The 20,967-nt window shown below is 43.1% G+C and overlaps 1 protein-coding gene and 1 long non-coding RNA gene across 5 annotated transcripts in view; one reads left to right on the top strand and one right to left on the bottom strand.

Annotated features, from left to right (window-relative positions):
* Window positions 1-1,039: 1,039 nt before the first annotated feature.
* Window positions 1,040-6,895, bottom strand: LOC309373245. Its single transcript, XR_014169896.1, has 2 exons — window positions 6,728-6,895; window positions 1,040-1,204 (listed from the first exon to the last, which is right to left on the bottom strand). It is a non-coding gene; the product is annotated as an uncharacterized lncRNA (long non-coding RNA).
* Window positions 6,896-6,988: 93 nt separating this feature from the next.
* Window positions 6,989-20,967, top strand: part of SGK2 (serum/glucocorticoid regulated kinase 2) — a 34,336-nt gene continuing 20,357 nt past the window's right edge. Inside the window, exons 1-2 of one of the 4 annotated variants that reach the window (XM_081917114.1) lie at window positions 6,989-7,127; window positions 14,000-14,138. In XM_081917114.1, coding sequence (XP_081773240.1) covers window positions 14,087-14,138 — 52 coding nt within the window. In that variant the 5' untranslated portion in view covers window positions 6,989-7,127; window positions 14,000-14,086. Of the gene's footprint in view, window positions 7,128-10,349; window positions 10,369-13,917; window positions 14,139-14,177; window positions 14,200-20,967 lie in introns of those variants that run through there. The other 3 variants (XM_081917116.1, XM_081917115.1, XM_081917117.1) reach the window with 3 other exon arrangements.

Genomic DNA, 20,967 nt, shown 5'->3' with positions numbered 1-20,967 from the left:
AATTACTTGTTTGCAGCGGGATTCTTGTGTTGGGAACACTAGCTTCTTAACCCGTGAAAATCCATGGGTTGAAGCACACCTAATCTTACACTGAATCATGGCTGAGTTGTACCGTAGAGGGGTATAGAGCAGGGACCGCGTAACCTCTAAAGGTTTTTCATTTTTATTTTTGTTAAAAACACATTACATTATAAAGAATCAGTTCACAATATGGTGAAGGCTAGTGTGTATGGCAGGAGGGGTGTGTGAGAGTTATCATCTGTAATTAAGATGCAAGCTATCCCCAGTCGCAAGCAGTATCATTGCTCACAATTGCCACAATCCAGTCATGTATATATGCAGCAAACAGTTACCTATTGTTGGACTACAACTCCCATCACCCCAGACAGCATTGCCCAATGATAAGGGATGATGTGAGTTGTAGTGCAGGATTTGACAGGTGCCATGTTTACTGCCGCAAGCTGGTTGGTGCTATAGTTCAGTTACTGATTGGGTTTATTCATGAGCAGCCCTCACTGCAGTATCAGGCTAGCAAGCAAAAAAAAGGCAAGAGAACTTTTGCTTGCACAGTTCCTTGTGCAGCTGCACATGAATTTCTCCCTAAGTGGATCAGGACCTCTAGCAGTGAGTGTATTATCTGGGGGGGGGGATGCATTTTCTTCTTCGCTACAAAATAGTTTGGTTTGATTGCTCAGAAAATGTCGTTGTGTTAGCTTGAAATCTGGGTAGGCTGCGTGGAACAAATGTGAATTTACTGCCTAGAAAACTCTTCACTTTAAAAGGCCTTCTTAACTGCTAGCCCAAGACTCATACTCCTTTAGGAACTCTTTTATCAGGAGATCCGGTACTCATTGCAGATGTGTGGGCCAGCTAAGGATTCCTTTCACGCTGCAGAAATGACATAATGTTGCTCAAAGATGGATGTTCCTGTTGCTGAGTCTCAGCCAGAACAGGAATGTGCATTCCTTCCTCTGCACCCTTGATTACCCTTGATTATTCCCACCTCAGAAATCCAGTTTCGACATCAACTTCAAAGCACTTTTGAAATGCAGAAGTCCAAATCAAAATGATAAGGCAGGTTTACTGTTTAGGGCTTATTTGGGGCTTGAGTGCAATGGAAGACAGGAAGTCTTCAAAAACCCTTGATCAATCTCCATCTTTTCTTCTTCCTTTCCCCATGGTCCCTGGGACTGCTGGGTTCACCCTAAATGGGGAGGGAGGGAAAAGTCAGGTAGGTGTGACAAATCCTGCCCAAATGCCCTTTGTTTTAGGGACCAGCTTTCGCAGAGGGCAGAGGCAGAGTTTTCAGAAGAAGCATTTTCATGGAACCGAAGCTTTTTGCACTTTCATTCATTTGCACTTGTTTAATTTGTCTTTTGATATTTGCACCTTTGTGTTTTCATGATGGAAATACTATAATTGTATCCAGTGCAGCTATTCTGGAACTTTGTGTCCTGAGTATACAGAAGGTTAATATAAAAAAAAAAAGCAAGATGTGATATGTTTCGTCAGTGTTTTACAATAACAATAAATGTGAATTATGGAATTATACAAATGATATAGAGTTGATGTTTTTGTTGTTTTCAGGGATTTTATTATGAATCATTTAATAATGGTTATGATGATGTATGTAAAATAAAGTTGAAATGAATATTCAAAGTAAACAAAACCTGGAATTCATTGCGTTTTTAAAGGCGTGTGTGAGAGTGCTTATCATGGGGAAATGGCACATTGAATGGGGGAATATGCCCACCATGAGCCCAAACTGCTGACGACATACACCTGAGTGTATTAACTCTATTGAGACTTTGTCACATGATACACTCACTTCCTTCAAGTAATACAGGCCAGAACCTCAACAAAATACAAGCGTAATAGCATGTCCTTAATGATGTCCACCATGCCTTTCTCCATGTTGGGGTCTTCACCAGAGGCATATATCCAGTTTAGCAATAAGTAACCCTCCCATCAGTGCAAGGATTTACCCTCATGCAACAAAACTTCCCCCCCTTTCTTAACCCTAAATCTGTTCTGGGGATTTACCTCTCCAGAGAAGATTTGGGGGAGGGTGTCAGGCACACACATGGAGAAGGAGAAGGGGGGAAATTCCTGTTGCACAAGTGTAAATCCCTGCACTGGTGGGACCGGTACTTGGTGCTACATTGGCCATAAGCCTTACAATTCAGTCTGATCCCAGTGTGCTGGGCTGGTTGATAATAGGGTCTCCCCAGCTTCTATGGCAACCCAATAATAATAATAATAATGATAATAATAATGATGATGATGATAATAATAATAATAAATTTTATTTATATCCCGCCCTCCCCAGCCAAAGCCGGGCTCAGGGCGGCTAACAACAATAAAACAGTACAAAAGTACAACACAAACAACACTCTAAAATCATTCATTATAAAATTCAAATCAAGCCACTGGCAACCATTGGGCCAGAGCTCCGCGAAGATTGTCGAGGGAGGGAGTCAGGCTGTGCCCTGGCCAAAGGCCTGGTGGAACAGCTCTGTCTTGCAGGCCCTGCGGAAAGATGTCAAGTCCCACAGGGCCCTAGTCTCTTGTGACAGAGCATTCCACCAGATCGGAGCCACAGCCGAAAAAGCCCTGGCTCTAGTTGAGGCCAGCCTAACCTCTCTGTGGCCTGGGACCTTCAAGATGTTTTTATTTGAAGACCGTAAGTTTCTCTGTGGGACATACCAGGAGAGGCGGTCCCGTAGGTCCGGGACCTTTCTCAAGGCTATGGGGCTAGGAAAGTAACATGTCCAGTGGTTCTGCTACTTCTACCTCCTTAGGACACAATAGGTTCATAACCAGTGTACCAATCTCTTGAGTGTTGAGGTGGTAAGGGAAGCCTTGGGGGCCCCTCAACCTTCCAGCTGGCAGGGAAAGAAGCGGTAACAGTCATAAGTTGGCAGTCCCTCAGTTTCCCTACGGAGTCTCAGGAGGCATCTCAATAAAGATTCTTTTTAGCTAACTGCAAGTTGAAGCGCTTTCCCATGAGTAAAACTAATGCAAGGGGGAGGCATCCCAGTCTGATATTTCTCCCTTGTGTTTTTTTTTATCCTTTATTATTCTTTGCACTGTTTGGTTGGTGGGAATGTTTTAAACATACAGTTACATAAACACCATCGAATCACCATAATTCACACAAGTGGCCTTGTGTGAGCAATGTAACATCTACAATGGAGGTACTTGGAAGATTGCATGGGTTACACCTAGGGATGGAAATATTGTGAGATGAACTTCAACTGCCAAAGCAGCTGTGGTAATCTTCTCTGTGTCTCCTTTTGTAATGGATCCCCCCCCCCCCAAAATCTTTGAAAATGCTTCTGCGCCTGCTCTTAGAAACATTTGGAGGCCTATGGAAATCCGAATGTGTCAATATATTCTGTCAGCTTATAATTGCACTATACTTCACCACTCATATCTATGCTATAGAGTGTGACTACTATGCTTTCCTCTAAATATAAATAGACGTAAGCAAGAACCAGGAGGCAATTGCTGCCTACTGTTAGTGTAATCCAGGCATAGGCAAATTTGGCCCTCCAGATGTTTTGGGACTACAATTCCCATCATCCCTGACCACTGGTCCTGTTGGCTACGGATGATGGGAGTTGTAGTCCCAAAACATCTGGAGAGCAGAGTTTGTCTAAGCCTGGTGTAATCTTTTTACAAGCAGACATACCCTCTGAAATAGATAGTGGATGCACAAAACCTGGATATTTTCTCTGTGCACACCTTGCGCTCATCATTTTCTTCTGTAAAAGTACCTAACTTCTTCACATCGCCACCAAGTTAATACGACTCCTTTGTCCCTCTTTCCAGTTCCTTGCACATCCTCCTCTGGTCATCTGTAAAGGTAAAGGGACCCCTGACCATTAGGTCCAGTCGTGGCCAACTCTGGGGTTGCGGCGCTCATCTCGCTTTATTGGCTGAGGGAGCCGGCGTACTGCTTCCGGGTCATGTGGCCAGCATGATTAAGCAGCTTCTGGCGAACCAGAGCAGCACACGGAAACGCCGTTTACCTTCCTGCCGGAGCGGTACCTATTTATCTACTTGCACTTTGACGTGCTTTTGAACTGCTAGGTTGGCAGGAGTAGGGACCGAGCAACGGGAGCTCATCCCGTCACGGGGATTCGAACCCACCGACCTTCTGATTGGCAAGTCCTAGGCTCTGTGGTTTAACCCACAGCGCCACCCGTGTCCCTCCAGTCATCTGTAGCTAGCTGTTAAAAAAAGAGCATGAAATGCCTGCATCAGTATGCTGAACTCAGTTTACTGACCCAGAATTCTAGTCACTAGAGCCAATGTAGTATGACACCTTAGACTTCAACCAGATTCAGAGCTTTGCTCAAACACAAACTTCTCTTGGGTCCCCCACCATCTCTCTGCCAAATCTACCTCACAGGGGGGTTGCAAGGATAATGGGGGTGCCAAGGGATAAATGGACACCACCACAAGCTTCTTGGAAGGAAGTAGGTATACCGATGTAATTATAGTAATTAAGCAGTGATGATGGTTCTGCTCATAAGAGCTGATACCCCTGCTGTTGTCCTAAACACAAAACCATGTTTTCACACGCCAGTTGTGTGCGACATAGCCTGCTCTGGCTAGTCTTGAGAAAACCTCCCTTCTCTTTGTTTCTGATATTAAGAACTGTTTATGTGAACTTGTAGCAGCTATGAGAAAAAGGGCAGTCTCTGTTTTCACTAAGGCGAGACAACAGAGCAAGATAATAAAAGATTCCACTTGTTAACCCTTGCTTGTATCTGTGGCTAGCGACTGATCTGAGTTGCTTAACAATATATGCAAGGACACAAGCCGCCATTTTGGAAGTGCTTGTGCCCATGGCTACAGGCAATGGCCAGGTATGCTGTTTTTTTATTGAGAAAAGTGAGCTGGATTTGATGACTAGATGTGTGTTCTTGTGGTGAATGTTCTCTGCTGTTATTTATCTGGCCTTTCCAGACATTTTTTTTTAAAAAAAAAACCCCTGCTTTTATTATTTTAATTAGTCCAATTATTGCATTGATGGCAATCTGGTGTCAGTCATGTGATGTCCTGCCACACATAAAAGAAGGGGATAGATGTACCTATGAAAAATATTTTTTAAAAAAGAACATCAGGAGATAATGAGCTCTTTACATCCTGAAATAGGAAATGCATAGTGTCCAATGAAATTGAAGAAAGGTTGGTTTAGGAGACAAGGCTGGGGAGGAGGAAGTAAATGGTGCTGATGTTGGCCACCTTTTAAAACACCACTCTAAAGAAGTAAAGTTATAAATTAAAACACAATTTAGGACGTACTCCCAGGAAAGTGTGGTGAGGATTGCACCATTTCTTCTGAGTCAACATACTCAGACTTGTCTGGTAAGACAGGCAGGCTTACAGTTAGCCACTTACAGAAAACAAAAACAATGGCAATTCCTTCTGGACAAGAGGCTTGCCATAATCCACAGCTCAGGCTCCCAAATGATACGGGGACTGGGTTTGTGTGACAGGCTTATAATATTTTTTTGGTAGACCAATCCTTCCTTCTTTTAAGCATCAAGGAAATTAGGCAATGGAGGATTGAGATTCCGAGAGGCTTAGGCTGCAATTCTAAATACCCTTGCTACAAAGGGATTTACGTGAAGACAGTGGGGCTTACTTCCAAGTAAATAGGCACAGTTTAATGGCATTGGAAAGGCAGGACTGGCTAAATGGGATGAATGGGACACTGAGCAAGCTTCTAAGGATATTTCCGGGTGGGTGTTATCCACATGATGTCATAGATCAGATAAATCAAGAAGCGGTTTGATCAAACTGCTTGTTGATTTATCTGATCTATGACTGTCAGTATTTTGCAGGAAAGATTCAAGCATATATCAGTGGATGGAAGTGCTCTATGGCAGTTTTTTAAAAGAAATTAACTTCTTGTTGTTAGGAAAGTTACAAGGAAGTGCTCTGAAAAAAGCATGGCATATCAGGAGGAATGTTCATTGTTGTATAACCTCTCTGCAAACACATTAAAATGAATGGTCAAATAAAGATCAGAAATAATATAACCTCTGGGTCAGCTTTGTGTAAGCAGATCAGGATGAATGCTCAATGAGGAGGCTGTCTGGAGGAGGCCAGATAACCAAACACACATATGGGAAGGTTGAAGTCAAAGAGCATTAATAGCAGCTAAACTGTGAGGATTGTGGTAGCCCAGTTTCTGCAGAATACCCGTTATATGATGCTCACAGAGGATGTACATTTAGCAAGAGTGGTGCTCGTACATTACGTTCAACAAATGCACAGTCTGTGTACTTGTGCACACAATAGTTCAGCTGCACACTCATACAGTTATTCGTGCTCAATGTTCAACAAGTGCACAGTCAGTATATACAATAGCTGAGCTGCGCAAATCAACAAGTGCTCATTCCTTCACGCAAACGCTTGTGCATGGCGCAGAAATGGCTTGTCCCTGTGTTCAGTGTAATGTGAAAAACAAGCCTGAGGAAATGGAAGCATCAGGAGGTGACCAAAAAGAGAGCTGTACGGTGCATGGAACACAAAGAGGAGCCACACTACATAAAAATCTGGTTGGGTTATGGTGCGTGGCTAATGGTGGAACTCCTGAGATCATAGACATGGCTGGCACAGTCAAAGGTATTCAGGGTGAAGTAGCACTCACAGTTCCCAAACTGTCACTGCTGCCGGCATTTAAAAAGCAACTGCAAGCTTTAATTACCTCCGTTTGGCCCCAGCATGTGACTCGCTTCCAGACAACGGTGCACTTTGTTTAAGCAGTTTTCATTTTCATCTGAGGGGCTGAGCTGGCCTCTAATCTTCCGGTGAGAAAAGCTGCTCTCCTCCACCAACACCACCAGCAGCATTTCCACCCCTCCAAGCCAATAGCAGGGTAATAATTTACTTCCCGGCATAAGCCACTCCTCGAAAGTATACTTGCGACCTTCATGCTAATTCATAAGAACGAAAACAACAGTCAGAGCCGGGGAGAAGGAGTCTTGCAAGCAGGACTACTGTAGTTACAGGTTGGCATTCTTCAGCTTCCTGAGAGGCCTTGAGACCCCTGCCTTCTCGAATTCCATCCCTGAATAAGCAAACTTTGGATCTGCAGACTTACTCAGGTATTTCTGAAGACTCACCAAGGAAGTGCTTCGTGAATAAACTGATCCTAAAACCATGCAGAGTATAGGTGGATGGATCTGCTCGGGCAGTGGGACAGTTAGGCAATATTAAACTCCAGGTGTTGTGGTCTTCTGGGGCGCTTGTCTTTAGATGCTAACCTGTATATGATTTCATTTGCAATGGTAAGACAGCTCTGCTGTGTTTGGTGCTCTGCTGCTCATTCTGTTGAGCTGAAGCCCTGAACTTCTGCCCCAAAGACCTGGGCTCGTATCCAACATAGTGTTAAGTAACAGCCCCATCAGTGCAAGGATTTATAATTCTGGAACAGGCCTCCCCCCCCCTTCTCCCTGTGTCCTCCCCAGATCTGCTCAGGGGGATTGTTTGGGGGGGGGATGACCCAGAACAGATTTAGGAGGAATGAGGGGAGGAGAGGGGAGACAGGATCCATCGTGCAAGCATAAATCCTGGCTCAAAAAGAGTGCTATGCCTTAATAGGCAGTTGAAGTAGGACAACTGTATCCTTCCGCACTGGGTTTGAGGTTTTGTGGGCAACAGGCTTCTCCATTCTATGCTCCTGAAACTCTTGCTTGGGTATTACAGATGAAGGGTGCAACTTTTCTCTGTGTGTGTTTGTGGTTGTGTGAAGGAGGAGTTGCAGGATCATTAGGAAGAACAGACCCCATGGTTTCAGGTAGTCAGTGATATAGGCAGACCATGCAAGAGCAAAGCAGGGCTTCCAGATCATACTGTAATTCAGACCAATGATCGCTGTGCTGTCTGGGGCTGATGTAGTCCAGAACACCTGAACATCACTAGGTGGGCAAAGGCTTCCTTAGTAGCATGTTTGAGAACATCTGGGGCATGAGAACTGAGGAAATCTCTCTTCACTTATTGTTATTTCTCTGGGAACTAGACTGTGGAAAGGAAGAGATTGCTTCTCTGGAGTGGGCCACATAGTAAAACTATCAATAAGAAAAAGGAGGAAACTGTTCATTTCATAATAATTTTTAAAATTACTCAGAAAATGAAAATGAAAAATGTTTAGCCTCTGCAGAGTCTCCTTCAGTTATTCTTCCATTAATTTGAGGTACATTCTGTTGCCCAAACATTAGGTTAGATGATGTCAGCTGTTCAATGAGCATTCATTCTGATTTGTTTGTGGGAAGTTTTGATGATGTTGGGTCAAGCAAATGCTATCCCACACTTTTTAGTGCATTTCCCCACCCCTTTTCCTATTGCATAAGTCCAGTTTTGGGCAGGAAGCAGGTTTGTTGCACAAGAGCTCCAAATCAGCTTTAACTGCACAAACCTGAATTTTCTGCTTTGCGACTGAATCCTACCTGAAATTACAGATAGGTAGCCGTGTTGGTCTGCCATAGTCAAAACAAAAAAAATTCCTTCCAGTAGACCTTAAAGACCAACTAAGTCAGTTCTTGGTATGAGCTTTCGTGTGCTTGGTATGAGCTTTCGTGGTATCTGAAGAAGTGTGCATGCACACGAAAGCTCATACCAAGCACACGAAAGCTCATACCAAGAACTGACTTAGTTGGTCTTTAAGGTGCTACTGGAAGGAATTTTTTTTGTTTTGACTACCTGAAATTAGTGACAGTCTGGAAGCAACACCTGATAACAAATTAAGCTGATGATGGAGAACTGCATGGTGTTCTGTACACCCTTCCCTGATGCTGACCCCTATTGCTCATTGCATGTTCAAAAAAAGCAAACATGAGGGCAATAGATAATCATGACAACTGCAAGGAAGATCGTTGCATTGAGGTTAGGGATGAAGGTGAAATTCAATTTAGCTTGCATTTAAAGGGGAACCTACCTAATCCATACTTTCTGAAACAATACACCAACTTAAACACAGCCGTCCATTGAAATTCTCTGAATTTTGCAATGCAATTCTCCGGCCAAGTCATTTGTATGAAAATGCATATATTAGTGGAAATAGCATGCAGAAATCCATTATATAAGGGGAAATTGCGTTGCAAAAATGCATATACTAGGCAAAATTTCTTTCAGAGATGTGGGTGTTTTTTTTTAAAGACATGCACTCTGAAATGCTGCTGAATTTTCACAATGACTTGTTTTGTTTTTAAATTGCAAACTGAGGTGGAAATGAGGGGAATGGAACTTTAAAAGCAGACAAATAAGAAACTTGAGAGAAAGTGACATTGACTCATCTACCCATCCTTAACAGCGGCGGGTACAGGAGGCAGCATCCAGTATCTCCAAACTGCAAGGAACCCAAATATATGAATCCATGCACGGCAATTCATTTTTAGTGTTAACAGCTCGTGCATTTCTATTCAGGGGCCCGTGAGAGTCTATGTGTTACCCTTTGTGTAGAAGTATGCACCAGTGGTCTATGTGCATGGTTTAAGCTGTGGGCCTTGTTTGGATGTGACTGATTTGGACCTCCAGGCTAAGCATCTGACCCTGATTGCAAAGTAAGTTGATGGAGCAGATGATGCATGAGGTTCCCCTACCCCGCTGCTGACCTGTGTTGCTTATTGCACGCCACCATTTGATCTCCCCGCCTTTCATGTACAAAAAGAGAGAGTAAACATGATGATAATAGATAACAGTGCTGGCAGCAGCCAAGGGCACTGAAAGGAGGCATTCTCCAAACCACTGGACCCAGCCCAAATTTATTCATTTATCCATTCTCAACAACACACATCTAGGGGTGTTGTCCAGTCAAAATATATTCAATGCTGGTAAATGATACATAGATAGAGCATGGCGTCCACAGGGTTCTCACCCCTATTGCTAATGGGGTACAATGGCTAGAGCGTTGGACTAGGGCCTGGGAGACCAGGGTTCAAATCCTTACTTGACCTTGAGCCAGTCACTACCTCTCAACCTAGCCTACCTCACAGGTTTGTTGTGGGGATGAAATGAGGAACCCTGAGCTCCTTGAAAGAAAAGGTGGGATCTAAAAACAATAAAATAAAAATGTGCAAGCAGGCCTTAGATCAATTGTGAGGATGGGCCAAATTATATTAGGCATACAAAGCTGTAATTTTGGCCTTTTGTCTCTGGAGTTCCGTCAGCATTGAAACGATCTTGGCTGCTTAATATTTAATTTCTGTGTTTAATTATTAAGCAGCCTAGTTCTTCTTTTGACTTGAAGTTGATCTCAAGAGGGAAGAAGGCATGGCAAATGGGGACTCCCACAGTTGCTGCCACGTCTCATGCGCTGTGGTTTATCAGCACAGAGGACAAAATGTGCAGGTAGGATAATTTACAGCTAGCTCCTGTTGATTAAGTATTTTACTACCCTGAGAACTGTCTTGATACCAGAATAACAAATGGGAGCTGTCTGGGCATAGAGCATGGCAAACCTAGTCTCTATCTCCATCAACTGCCCAGACTCCATCCTTGTAATTATTTTAGAAATATAATGTAGTGTGTGTTCTCTACTTATGGTTCTTTATCTCTGAACTGAACTGGGAACAGATGGCGCTTCAAATAGATGACTGTCCTTGGTAAAGCAGGGCTTAATAGGCTTGTTCACAAGTTCCACTGAATGCAGGTACAAGCTGTCTCTGCACGTGTCCAAGTGTTTATGAAATAATGTGCATTTGCTGATTTGCACAGCTCAGCTATTATGTATGTGGGTTGTACACTTACTGAGCACCTCAATAGCCACGCTGGGTCCCTATGCCTGTAGCATAAAATCATAGGATTGTAGAGTTGTAAAGTACCCTAAGGGTCATCTAGTCCAACCCCCAGCAATGCAGGAACCATAGCTAAAGAATCCCTGACATATGGCAACCCAACCTCTATTTGAAAATCTCCAGTGAAAGAGAGTCCACCACCTTCTAAGGCAGTCCATTCCACTGCCAAACAGCATGCTAAATAGAGAAACAAAAACTGACCCAAGTCACCTTTCAGATTCATGGCTGAGTTAGGATTTGAACACAGCTCTTTCTCCCACCACCACTGTCTCAAGCCTGTTGTTACTCACCATTCATAAACTTTTATTGCGCTAACAAGAGCCATGGCATTGGTGTCCCTCTGCCAAAGGAAGGAAAAGAAAGAAAAATCACTGTGCTACACCATACCGGCTCCCTTTGGTTGACACATGTTTGTCCTCCTGTTCCCTCCTGCCCCTCTTTCCTCCTCCATTCTGCCATTTCTGGGGGGGGGGGGAGGTAGGCTGGTGAAACAGTGACCAATTTCTGTTGAGCTTCCTACAGCTTCCTAGTTGCTAGGATTCCTGGAAACAATGTTGGACTAGAAGGATCAACCATAGTCTAATTCAGCAAGACACATCTTGTGTTCTTACACAAGAGCGAATGCTCAAGGTCACTTAGCACATTTAGTTACGCCTCAGCTGCTAAGGGATCCTGAAGGCGCACCCTTACTTTGCACATTTAAGACATATCAGTGGACCACAGGGATTCTTAGTAAAAGGAGAAGAGGAAAACAGTGCATACAAGGCTGACATTTGTCCAAGCATAAGACAGCAATTAGCTGAAGATTTCTGATGCTTCGGTTCCCACAGCAGCAGCAGCTCTTAGCTATGAATTGCTCACAGTACTGTACACTCGGACAAAACGAGACCACAACAAGATTTCAAGGTTGAACATCTGAGGCGTGCATAAATACTGCTCTTGCTACACTTGTCAACCATTCCTTTTAAAGCAGGAATAGGGAACAGATGTTGCTGCACCACAACTACCATCATTCTTGACCGTTGGTCCTGCTGGCTGAGGCTGATGGGAACTGGAGTCCAGACAGACCTGGAGGGCCACAGGTTTCCCATTCTCTGTTAATCAATTCATTCATTGTTTCAAGGCCAAATGCTATGGGTGGCAAAGAAGAGCAGCACCAGTTCTGTTTATACTTAGCCGCTTGTATGTATCCTTCTGGAATAAATCCAGGGAATGGTGACTTCATGTGACGCACAACAGCAACCACATGTGATAAGCGGAAGCTCTGCTACTGGATATGCTCCTTTGCTTAGTCAGAGTTAATAACACAGCACGATAATACAGTAACACTTAACTTGAGTACAGGACTTTGCTCCTGACATGCGAGCACCTCCAAGCATGGAAAACTTTCCACAATGCACCATATGGCTGCAGTTCTTAAACTATTGCAAAAAACAAAACAAAACCGGTTTTGGTATATAATATCATAGCCTCTTGAGACCTATGTTGGCAGAAGATGGGGCAGATTCCATGTAATGTTTTGGTTAAGTTTGTATCTTTTAAAAGCTTCCTTTTTGGACTACATACACTCAGGGTTCAGGACCCTTCACAAAACCTATGCTCAAGCATTGGTGGTTGGTGGGGTGGAGGGTGGATTAATGGGTTGGGTCTAATGCTGTGCAAGCAAAGTCCCCCAATCTTCTGGAACAGATTTTGAGGGTGCACAGAGAGGTTGCCAGGGAGAAGAGAGCAAGCAGACATCCACTGCACAAGAAGAACAGTAGTGTTGGCCACAACTGAGTATCACTATGCACCTCTCTAGGACTTTGGTTTATGTGAAATGTATTTGTCTCTCACATCTCTCTTTGGATTTCAAACGACTTCACCATCCCAGGCAGGACTAGCAGAGAGGCACTGTGGGTCAAGAGAAATTCTGAATAGCTCATGCTCCAATTGGGTTGCATTTCCTGTGTATTATATTGAACAGTACCATTCTTCTGTTTTTATATAAAAAAAATTAGTTGTCTCAAAGGATGCTTTATAGATTCCCCAATGAGCTGTCAAAGTCATTTTCAGCAGTCTTCTTGGAACAGCTGTTCCCGAAAGCTTGAGAGACCAACAGGAAACTAGCCTAAGGGTCAACAGCATCTTGGGAATTATTCCAAGCCATGGTGCATCCAGACCAGCACTCTTGTCACATTTCATTTGATTTCATTTTACTTTGTGTTCCTTGCTGCCCTGGTTCTGATCTTTCAGCATTTAAAATACTGCTGAATTTGTATGGTAGTGCCTAAGTAAGTTAGATGGGTGGAGTGCCAAAAAGTTTGGGTCCATCACCACTGCTGCCCTGCCAAAGGGGGAGAAGCACCTATTGAGGTCATAATGGTGCTGTGGTCTGAGACTTTGAGATCTCTTCCAGAAAAAAAATTAAGAGAAGAACTGAGCAGCCCAACCTCTTCCCCCTTCTTGGCTGGGGAGGCATTGGATTCAGTAGTGTCCCTCTGCCACAGGGGCAGTGAATCCTGTTCTGCTGCCGAAGGTGAAATGGGAATAATCACGAATGCCTAGAGTTCCCTGTGAAGAGGAATGGATTCTTAAGTGAATCTGGAAACTGTAGCTATGCAAGGGGAATAGGAGTTTCCTAACAACTCTTAGCACCCTTAACAAACTACAGAGAGCCAGTGTGGTGTAGTGGTTAAGAGGTGTGGACTCATAATCTGGTGAACTGGGTTCGCGGCCCCGCTCCTCCACATGCAACTGCTGGGTGACCTTGGGCTAGTCACACTTCTCTGAAGTCTCTCAGCCCCACTCACCTCACAGAGTGTTTGTTGTGAGGGAGGAAGGGAAAGGAGAATGTTAGCCGCCTTGAGACTCCTTAAAGGGAGTGAAAGGCGGGATAACAAATCCAACCCCCCCCTTCTTCTTCTTCTTCTTCTTCTTCTTCTTCAGCACCCATAATTCTTTGTGGGAAAGCTATGACTATTTAAAATGGTATCATACCGCTTTAAATGTATGGTGTGAATGTGGCCTTAGCATGATAATGAGTTTCCACCTGTGTCCAGGCTCAATTGCTGGCATCCAGCCAATGCATAATCACGTCTTGCTTTTTACTTCCTACCTGTAGGAGAGCTGACCTTAACGTTTGCAGGAGAAGGACATAAGATCAGAGACCTTCAAATTACCTCTCTGTATTCCTTGCTGCCTAGACTGCTTGGATAAGGTCAATTGGACAAGAAAGCTGACCCAGAATTTCTCAGAAAAAACCCCAGCATATACATTTCCAGGCTGACTTGATGCACCCACCTGGGATAGAGACCGTCTTTGAAACACTGGGAAAGGCAAAAGGTAAAGTCCAGCTTATTCCACACCTGTCAAAAAAGACGACGGAGCTGATCTCTAATGTCAGGTAAACTCTTGGACTCTAAGACTTACAGCATGTACTCTTAATAGAACTAGCATGGATTGCTTGCCTTTTAACATCCTTTAAATAACATTGCACTGGCCCAGTACGGTTTCAAAGTGGTAAAAAAAAATATAGATTTCTTCCCACCAATTCCAGCTCACTTTTATGGGTGAAATGGAGCCGCAATAAACATTTAGGGGTTTGAGTGGTAATTATCATTGCATGCAAATTGTGTTGTTTGTGTGTGGCATCTGCAAGGTTGCCAACTGACTAAAAGAAATCCAGTCTGGCCAGCTCTTTTGCCTTTAACAGAATTAAAGAAATCAGTAGGAGGTTTTTATGGCATGGAGATGGGCATTATCACCTGCTGAGGTTTTCAGATCGTGCTCCTGTTTAAAATGTTAGCAGCCCTAAACCAGCCTCTCTGCCACACCCCTTTTCATTTGAAAAATATCTGTCTACTCTGTGCGTTTTTAGGGCTTATTTGGTTTTTTTGCAGTCTATTTTAATACCCTCATTGTACCTGTTACGTTTTTATCTCAGCTTAATTGTATTTTTATTGCTGGCTTCTCTTGAATGTTTTTCTTTAATTGCTTGGGTAACTATCTGTAACTCTCTAGTGAATGCTGTCATCAAAGTAGTGTTAGTTGTTCTGGTATAATAGTTAGGAACTGAGTATTGTATTCATCTGTGGTTGTTGGCTTTGACGATTCATGTAACAAATTTTATTGTTTTATTGTGTCTGATGCAAGGCCACTTTGAGTGCAGTAATTTCAGATAACAGGTTAATAATAATAATTTATTTGTACCCCACCCATCTGGCTGGGTTTCCCCAACCACTCTGGGTGGCTCCCAACAGATTAAGAACAAAATAAAACATCAGACATTAAAAACTTCCCTAAACCGGGCTGCCTTCAGATGTCTTCTAAAAGTCAGATAGTTGTTTATTTCCTTGACATCTGATGAGAGGGTGTTCCACAGGGCGGGTGCCACTACCAAGAAGGCCCTCTGCCTGGTTCCCTAATCTCACATCTCGCAGGGAGGGAACCGCCAGAAGGCCCTTGGGGCTGGACCTTCTTGACTTGAGTGGGAGGGGGTGACTGGTGCTAGAATGTGCAATACCTCTTTAAGTGGCAAGCAGCTCTTAAAATATATGAAAGGAGGCACATAAGGTAGGTCCAGACAAGCAATTTCCCTCATATTCATGCAGAGAGGGAGCAATTTGCACAGCGTCCCTCACTCTGTAACTTTCTCAGTTTTTTACACAAAAATATTATATAATTGACCTAGTTTGAGGTGTCCCATCTTCCTGCTACTTAGTGATGGAGCCTTGTTTCCCACCCCCATGAATTTCTTGCATTGTACAGGAGTGCCCATTTCCCCAAATACCTTACCAATTTTGTCTGTTATCAGAAGAAGCCACAAATCAGTTCCTACTCAACCACTTCTGACACAGCTGAGCTTTGTCATTATTGTAATGTGTGTGAGTTCATAGGCAGCCTTTCAGATATTTGGGACCTAAGTTGTTTAGGGCTTCAACTCCTAATGTGAGTACCTTGAATTGGGCCCAGAAGCAAGCTGGCAACCAGTGCAGTTGCTTTTTAACTGGTTTTATGTACCTCTCACACATGGAGGGAGCCAATGATTTCACAATGGTGGGAATACTTATTTTTTATTATTAATTTTTTTATTAAACTTGTATACTGCCCTTCATCTGAAGATCACAGGGCGTTTCACAGCATAAAAATAGAAAATGAGAAGACAAAATACCAAATAAAAACAAGAACAGAAACAAATTTTTAAAAACCCATCCCTTCCTCTAGCATACCACACCCATCAACTGTCCCAGTAAAACTGGGACATCCCATTTTTCCCACAAGAGCACAGCGACCATTTTGGAAAAGCACTTTTTCCAGGTCCACAATCTCATGCAGGTCACATGACTTGTGCAGGATTTCAAGATTGTGTCCTGGATTTGGGCATCGTCATGTTAGATGGTTTGGCATACACCTCTGCCTCAACACAGCGGCATCACAACAGCATCACCCCCCTGCTCTCTCAATTACCTATTTGCATACAAATCCCCTTTAAAAGAAAAAACACTGTGATTGATTTATTTTACCTTGCATATATTAAAATTTTAATGTGCAATCGTGCAGTAACAGTTACACATACCCAGTTTAGTGCTTACTAAATGGAAGGGGAAATGCAACAAGCACTGTGTGTATTTTGCACATAACAGAAAACACTTTCTTTTGTGGAAATCTTGAAATTTAGCCGCCTTCCATTGTTATTTAGAGGCCCTTCATAATCCGAATAAGCCGTAGCTTACTTAGCTTGTGTGCAAATCTGGCAATGAGAAAATCCTTTTCTGCCCTCTCCCAGTAGTTTCAAGGAGCATGTATTGGATTTATATCCCATGCTGTGCAGAACATGGACCCAACTGTGCTGAACAGAGTGGTGGGACTAGAGAGGATGTGAGTGCCGAGTTCTACACCTGGGGCTACAGGAAGCAGTTGTTAATCAGGTTCTGCCACTCACCCCACCCCAGGCCACGACCTTGAGCTGTGCAGAACAACACAGGCTGCCGGTTTCTCTGAGCATGCTGAGGCCCAGGCAGAATTCCAGTGAGGCAAAATGGAAATTAATATTTGCATTGATTTTACTTCATCAAAGCGAATATTCAACATATCTCACACCCTTGTGGCTAAGGAGAAAAGCTTGAAATAAAAACTTCCAAAGGATAAAACACATCAAAGTGAAGTGAAATAATCCCCATGTTTATTATTTCATAGAATTGTAGTGTTGGGAAAGCACCTGGGTCATCAAGTCCAGTCCCTTGCAATACAGGAATCTCAACTGGTGGCTTTAGAAAAGCCGCTTTGGGTAGCATGACAGAGAATGGCTTGCAGGTTATTTGAAAGCAGCTAGCAACTTGCTTGTTTTCTTTACTCAACCAGGATGTTCACTCACCTGACAGAAGCTGTGACAGGTTGACAGGTGTGTGCTTATTTCTCTGTTCCTTACTCTTACATTTAATTTACAATTTGGCAATGTTGCCATCTGCACAGATTTAATTCCATTTATTTCCATAATTCAGACAGGAGGGTCCACAGGACTGTGATGTAGGAAAGCATCGAGATGTGGGAGATATTACATGCAAGATTTACACGCAAGCTAAGTAAGCTTGTTTAATTCTGTGGTGAGGATAAGTAGTGCTTATGAACTACTTCAAGTGGCAAAGGAACCTCGACAAGTGGAACAAGGCATGGCACTGAAATTGTGATAGGAAATATGCCACTGCTGGATTTCTAACTGTATCCCAGTTTGCTCAAGATAAGGCGAATAGTGAGTCAAATGTTGGAGTGTAGATACAGACAGTTCATGATTTTCTGCAGAGGTGTAGAACTGTCTTTAGCCCCACTTTGTGCATTTGCAGGTGTGGTTTAAATTTGAACCATATCTGCAAAGGGACAACTTCAAAGGTGCTCACTGTCGGCTCTGTCAGAAAACCCTGCTCCTCAAAAACCAATCTAGGGCATACATTAAGCTTCCAATTGTTTCTTTACAGCTGACTGTACCTGCCCCAGATCTCATATTCTATATGGCATCAGGTGTTGAGCAGGTTGGTGTGGTTGCAGAGTTAAGAGTTGGCCGTGATGTGGTCTAGAGGCGGAAGAGGTTGCAGGCTGGTAACAATAGCAAGCTGCAGAGAGGGTCAAAGCACAATGGTTAACTTCTGTTGAATCTAGGGCTGTGGCTATAGGAGAAACGAGACCCTGGGGTTTCAGGCGCTTACCAGCGTGGTGTAGTGATTAAGAGCGGTGGACTCGTAATCTGGTGAACTGGGTTCGCGTCTCCGCTCCTCCACATGCAGCTGCTGGGTGACCTTAGGCTAGTCACACTTCTCTGAAGTCTCTCAGCCCCACTCACCTCACAGAGTGTTTGTTGTGGGGGAGGAAGGGAAAGGAGAATGTTAGCCGCTTTGAGACTCCTTAGGGTAGTGGGATATCAAATCCAAACTCTTCTTCTTACCTAGGGTCTGTGTTTTCTTTTGGAAATGAGGCACAGTGATATATGATATATAGTTTATTTACACTTATATACAACCTGAGCCTACGATGGAGGTGTTCACAGCAACAACAATCCAAGAAGGTCTTTCTTTTCCCAAAGCTGCAGCCGTGGATTCAAAACCTCAGCCATTGTGCTCTGACCCTTTTTTCAGCTTTCTGCCTTTACCAGTGTGTAACCTTTTCCCTCCAGGTCATATCACAGCGAACTCTAAAACTCTCTTTCCAACTCTGCTTTGTCTTCAACACTACATCTGAGCCAAGGTCTCACCTGCTTGCCATCTGGCTCTCCTAACAGCTCATTACCTTTTTCTTCCTAATGCCCCATCACCAACTGTCTTGACTTCTATTTTAAATTTTGGCTTGATTAAATTCTAACCCCTACTGGACCCAGGAATTTAGGGTGTCTGGCACCCACAAACACATTACATTGTGTTGCAGTAGATTTTAACTATTAAGTGCTTTAGGAGCCCATGGCTAGGAAAAAAGTGTGATAATTCTAGTACTGGCTTGCCTTGGTCTGCTTGTCTTCTCGTTTTGTATTTTTCTGTTGTGAACCACTCATCTTTGGATGAAGGGTGATATACAAATCTAATAATAATTCTTTCCAACACCTGCTGCTGCTTCCTCCTCCTCCTGACTAATGCAAAGGTAAGTAGTAAGGAACCAGGCAGAGGGCCTTCTCAGTAGTGGAGCCCACCCTGTGGAACGCCCTCCCATCAGATGTCAAGGAAATAAACAACTATCTGACTTTTAGAAGACATCTGAAGGCATCCCTGTTTAGGGAAGTTTTTAATGTTTTATCATGTTTTTAATATTCTGTTGGGAGCCGCCCATAGTGGCTGCTGAAACCCAGCCAGATGGGTATAAATAAATAAATAAATAAATAAATAAATAAATAAATAAATAAATAAATTAATAATAATAATAATGGACCAGGCAGTTCTGACTCACTTAAGCTGCAGGCTTGTACAGTATTAGTTTATGTGAAGACAAAGTCCAGGGTGAAACTGGGCTACATATGTGCCTAGAAGTTATGAAGGTGACCTTGGTGTAAAAAAAGAAAAGAAAATCTGCTGTGAATCCTCCTACTGAAAACTGGGCAACAGCACTAGCAATATCATTGGTTGTGTGCGTCTAGGTGCCAGTGGGCAACCCCTTAATATTTAAAAATGCCTTTCCAAGAACATGAGCTTTGGACATAATATTTAACTCTGACTTTTAAATATATTAATGCTCGCACTTGTGAGACCCTTTTGCATGTGCTGTAACAGACTAGGCACGGCTCTCCCTCTGGAGTAGCAGTAGAAAATAGCTCAGTGCTTGTCATCTTGAAGTGAAAGTTAGTGCTTCTTGGGTAAGCTGCAGATGAGATCTGTGTTTGAAGTTTACAATCTAGGTTAGATGATGCAGTAAGGCGGATGATAATCGGGCAAGAGAGGGGTGGGGGTTTGGGGAAGCTTGCAGAATGAGACTTTGAGGCTGCCTTTTTCTTGTAAGGTAGGAATTGTATTGTAAACTGATTCTTTTCTCAATTGATTTATTATAAGCTTGGAATCAATGGGCTGGTTTTAAGTGTGGTTTGAGAAAACACTAGCTGTTAAAGTGGGGTCTGTGTATGTTGATATACAAATATTAAGCTGTATCTTGATCCTTGAAGAGATTTCTTCCCTTTTTTTCAGTCAATGAAAAGGGCAGCACAATGGCATGGGCGTTTGAACTGCAAAGTGAGGCTTATTGGGACCAGTGTTTCCAACTTTAGGTATACTGTACACTGATAGGATCTGAACTGTAACTGCTTGGGAAATTGCTGTTGGGGTCATCATGTTGGTTAGTAAGGAAATGTCAAGAAGGTGTTTGGCAGCAAAGGAAAGATACATTCCATGCTAGGGATGAGTAAGGAGGGGAATGAAAATTAAACAGCCAGTATTGTAATGTCTGCAGAAAAATATCTGGTGTGGCTGCATTTGGCTGTAGAATTGAAAAAGACAAACAGCATCAAGAGGTGGGAGCACTTTCCGTATGATGAAAAGCTAAAATGTTGGGGCACTTTAGCTGACTTACAGGAAGGCTCAGGGATTTGGGGGTAGAAAATTTTCCCCAAATGGAATCTACCCCCCCCCAGTGTTTATTTAATATGATTCTATGAAGTTTGTGTTTCATTAATTTATTAACAATTTTATTGTTGTGGGGGAGGAAGGGAAAAGATAATGTTAGCCGCTTTGAGACTCCTTTGGATAGTGACAAAGCGAAATATCAAATCCAAAGTCTTCTTCTCTTCTTAGGAACAATGAACGGATGCCATTTGCAAATGCAATACAGTGGTACCTCTGGTTAAGAACTTAATTCGTTCTGGAGGTCCGTTCTTAACCTGAAACTATTCTTAACCTGAAGCACCACTTTAGCTAATTGGGCCTCTTGCTGCCGCCGGAGCACAATTTCTGTTCTCACCCTGAAACAAAGTTCTTAACCTGAGGTACTATTTCTGGGTTAGCGGAGTCTGTAACCTGAAGCGTCTGTAACCTGAAGCGTCTGTAACCCGAGGTACCACTGTATTAGGCAAGCTTGGCAATTTCAAAGTTGTCAGCTTGGTTTACTGAATGCACGTGAAACCAACCTGCAACATTAGACCACTCTAATGTAAATTTTCCAGTGGAGATTACTGTGATTTGCATAGAAAGATTTTCCAATTGAAAATGTT

The sequence above is a fragment of the Podarcis melisellensis genome (assembly GCF_964234715.1).
Source record: "Podarcis melisellensis genome assembly, chromosome: 6".
Lineage (NCBI taxonomy): Eukaryota > Metazoa > Chordata > Lepidosauria > Squamata > Lacertidae > Podarcis > Podarcis melisellensis.
Note: the sequence above shows the minus strand (reverse complement) of the source record. Positions and strands in the feature narration are given on the sequence as shown.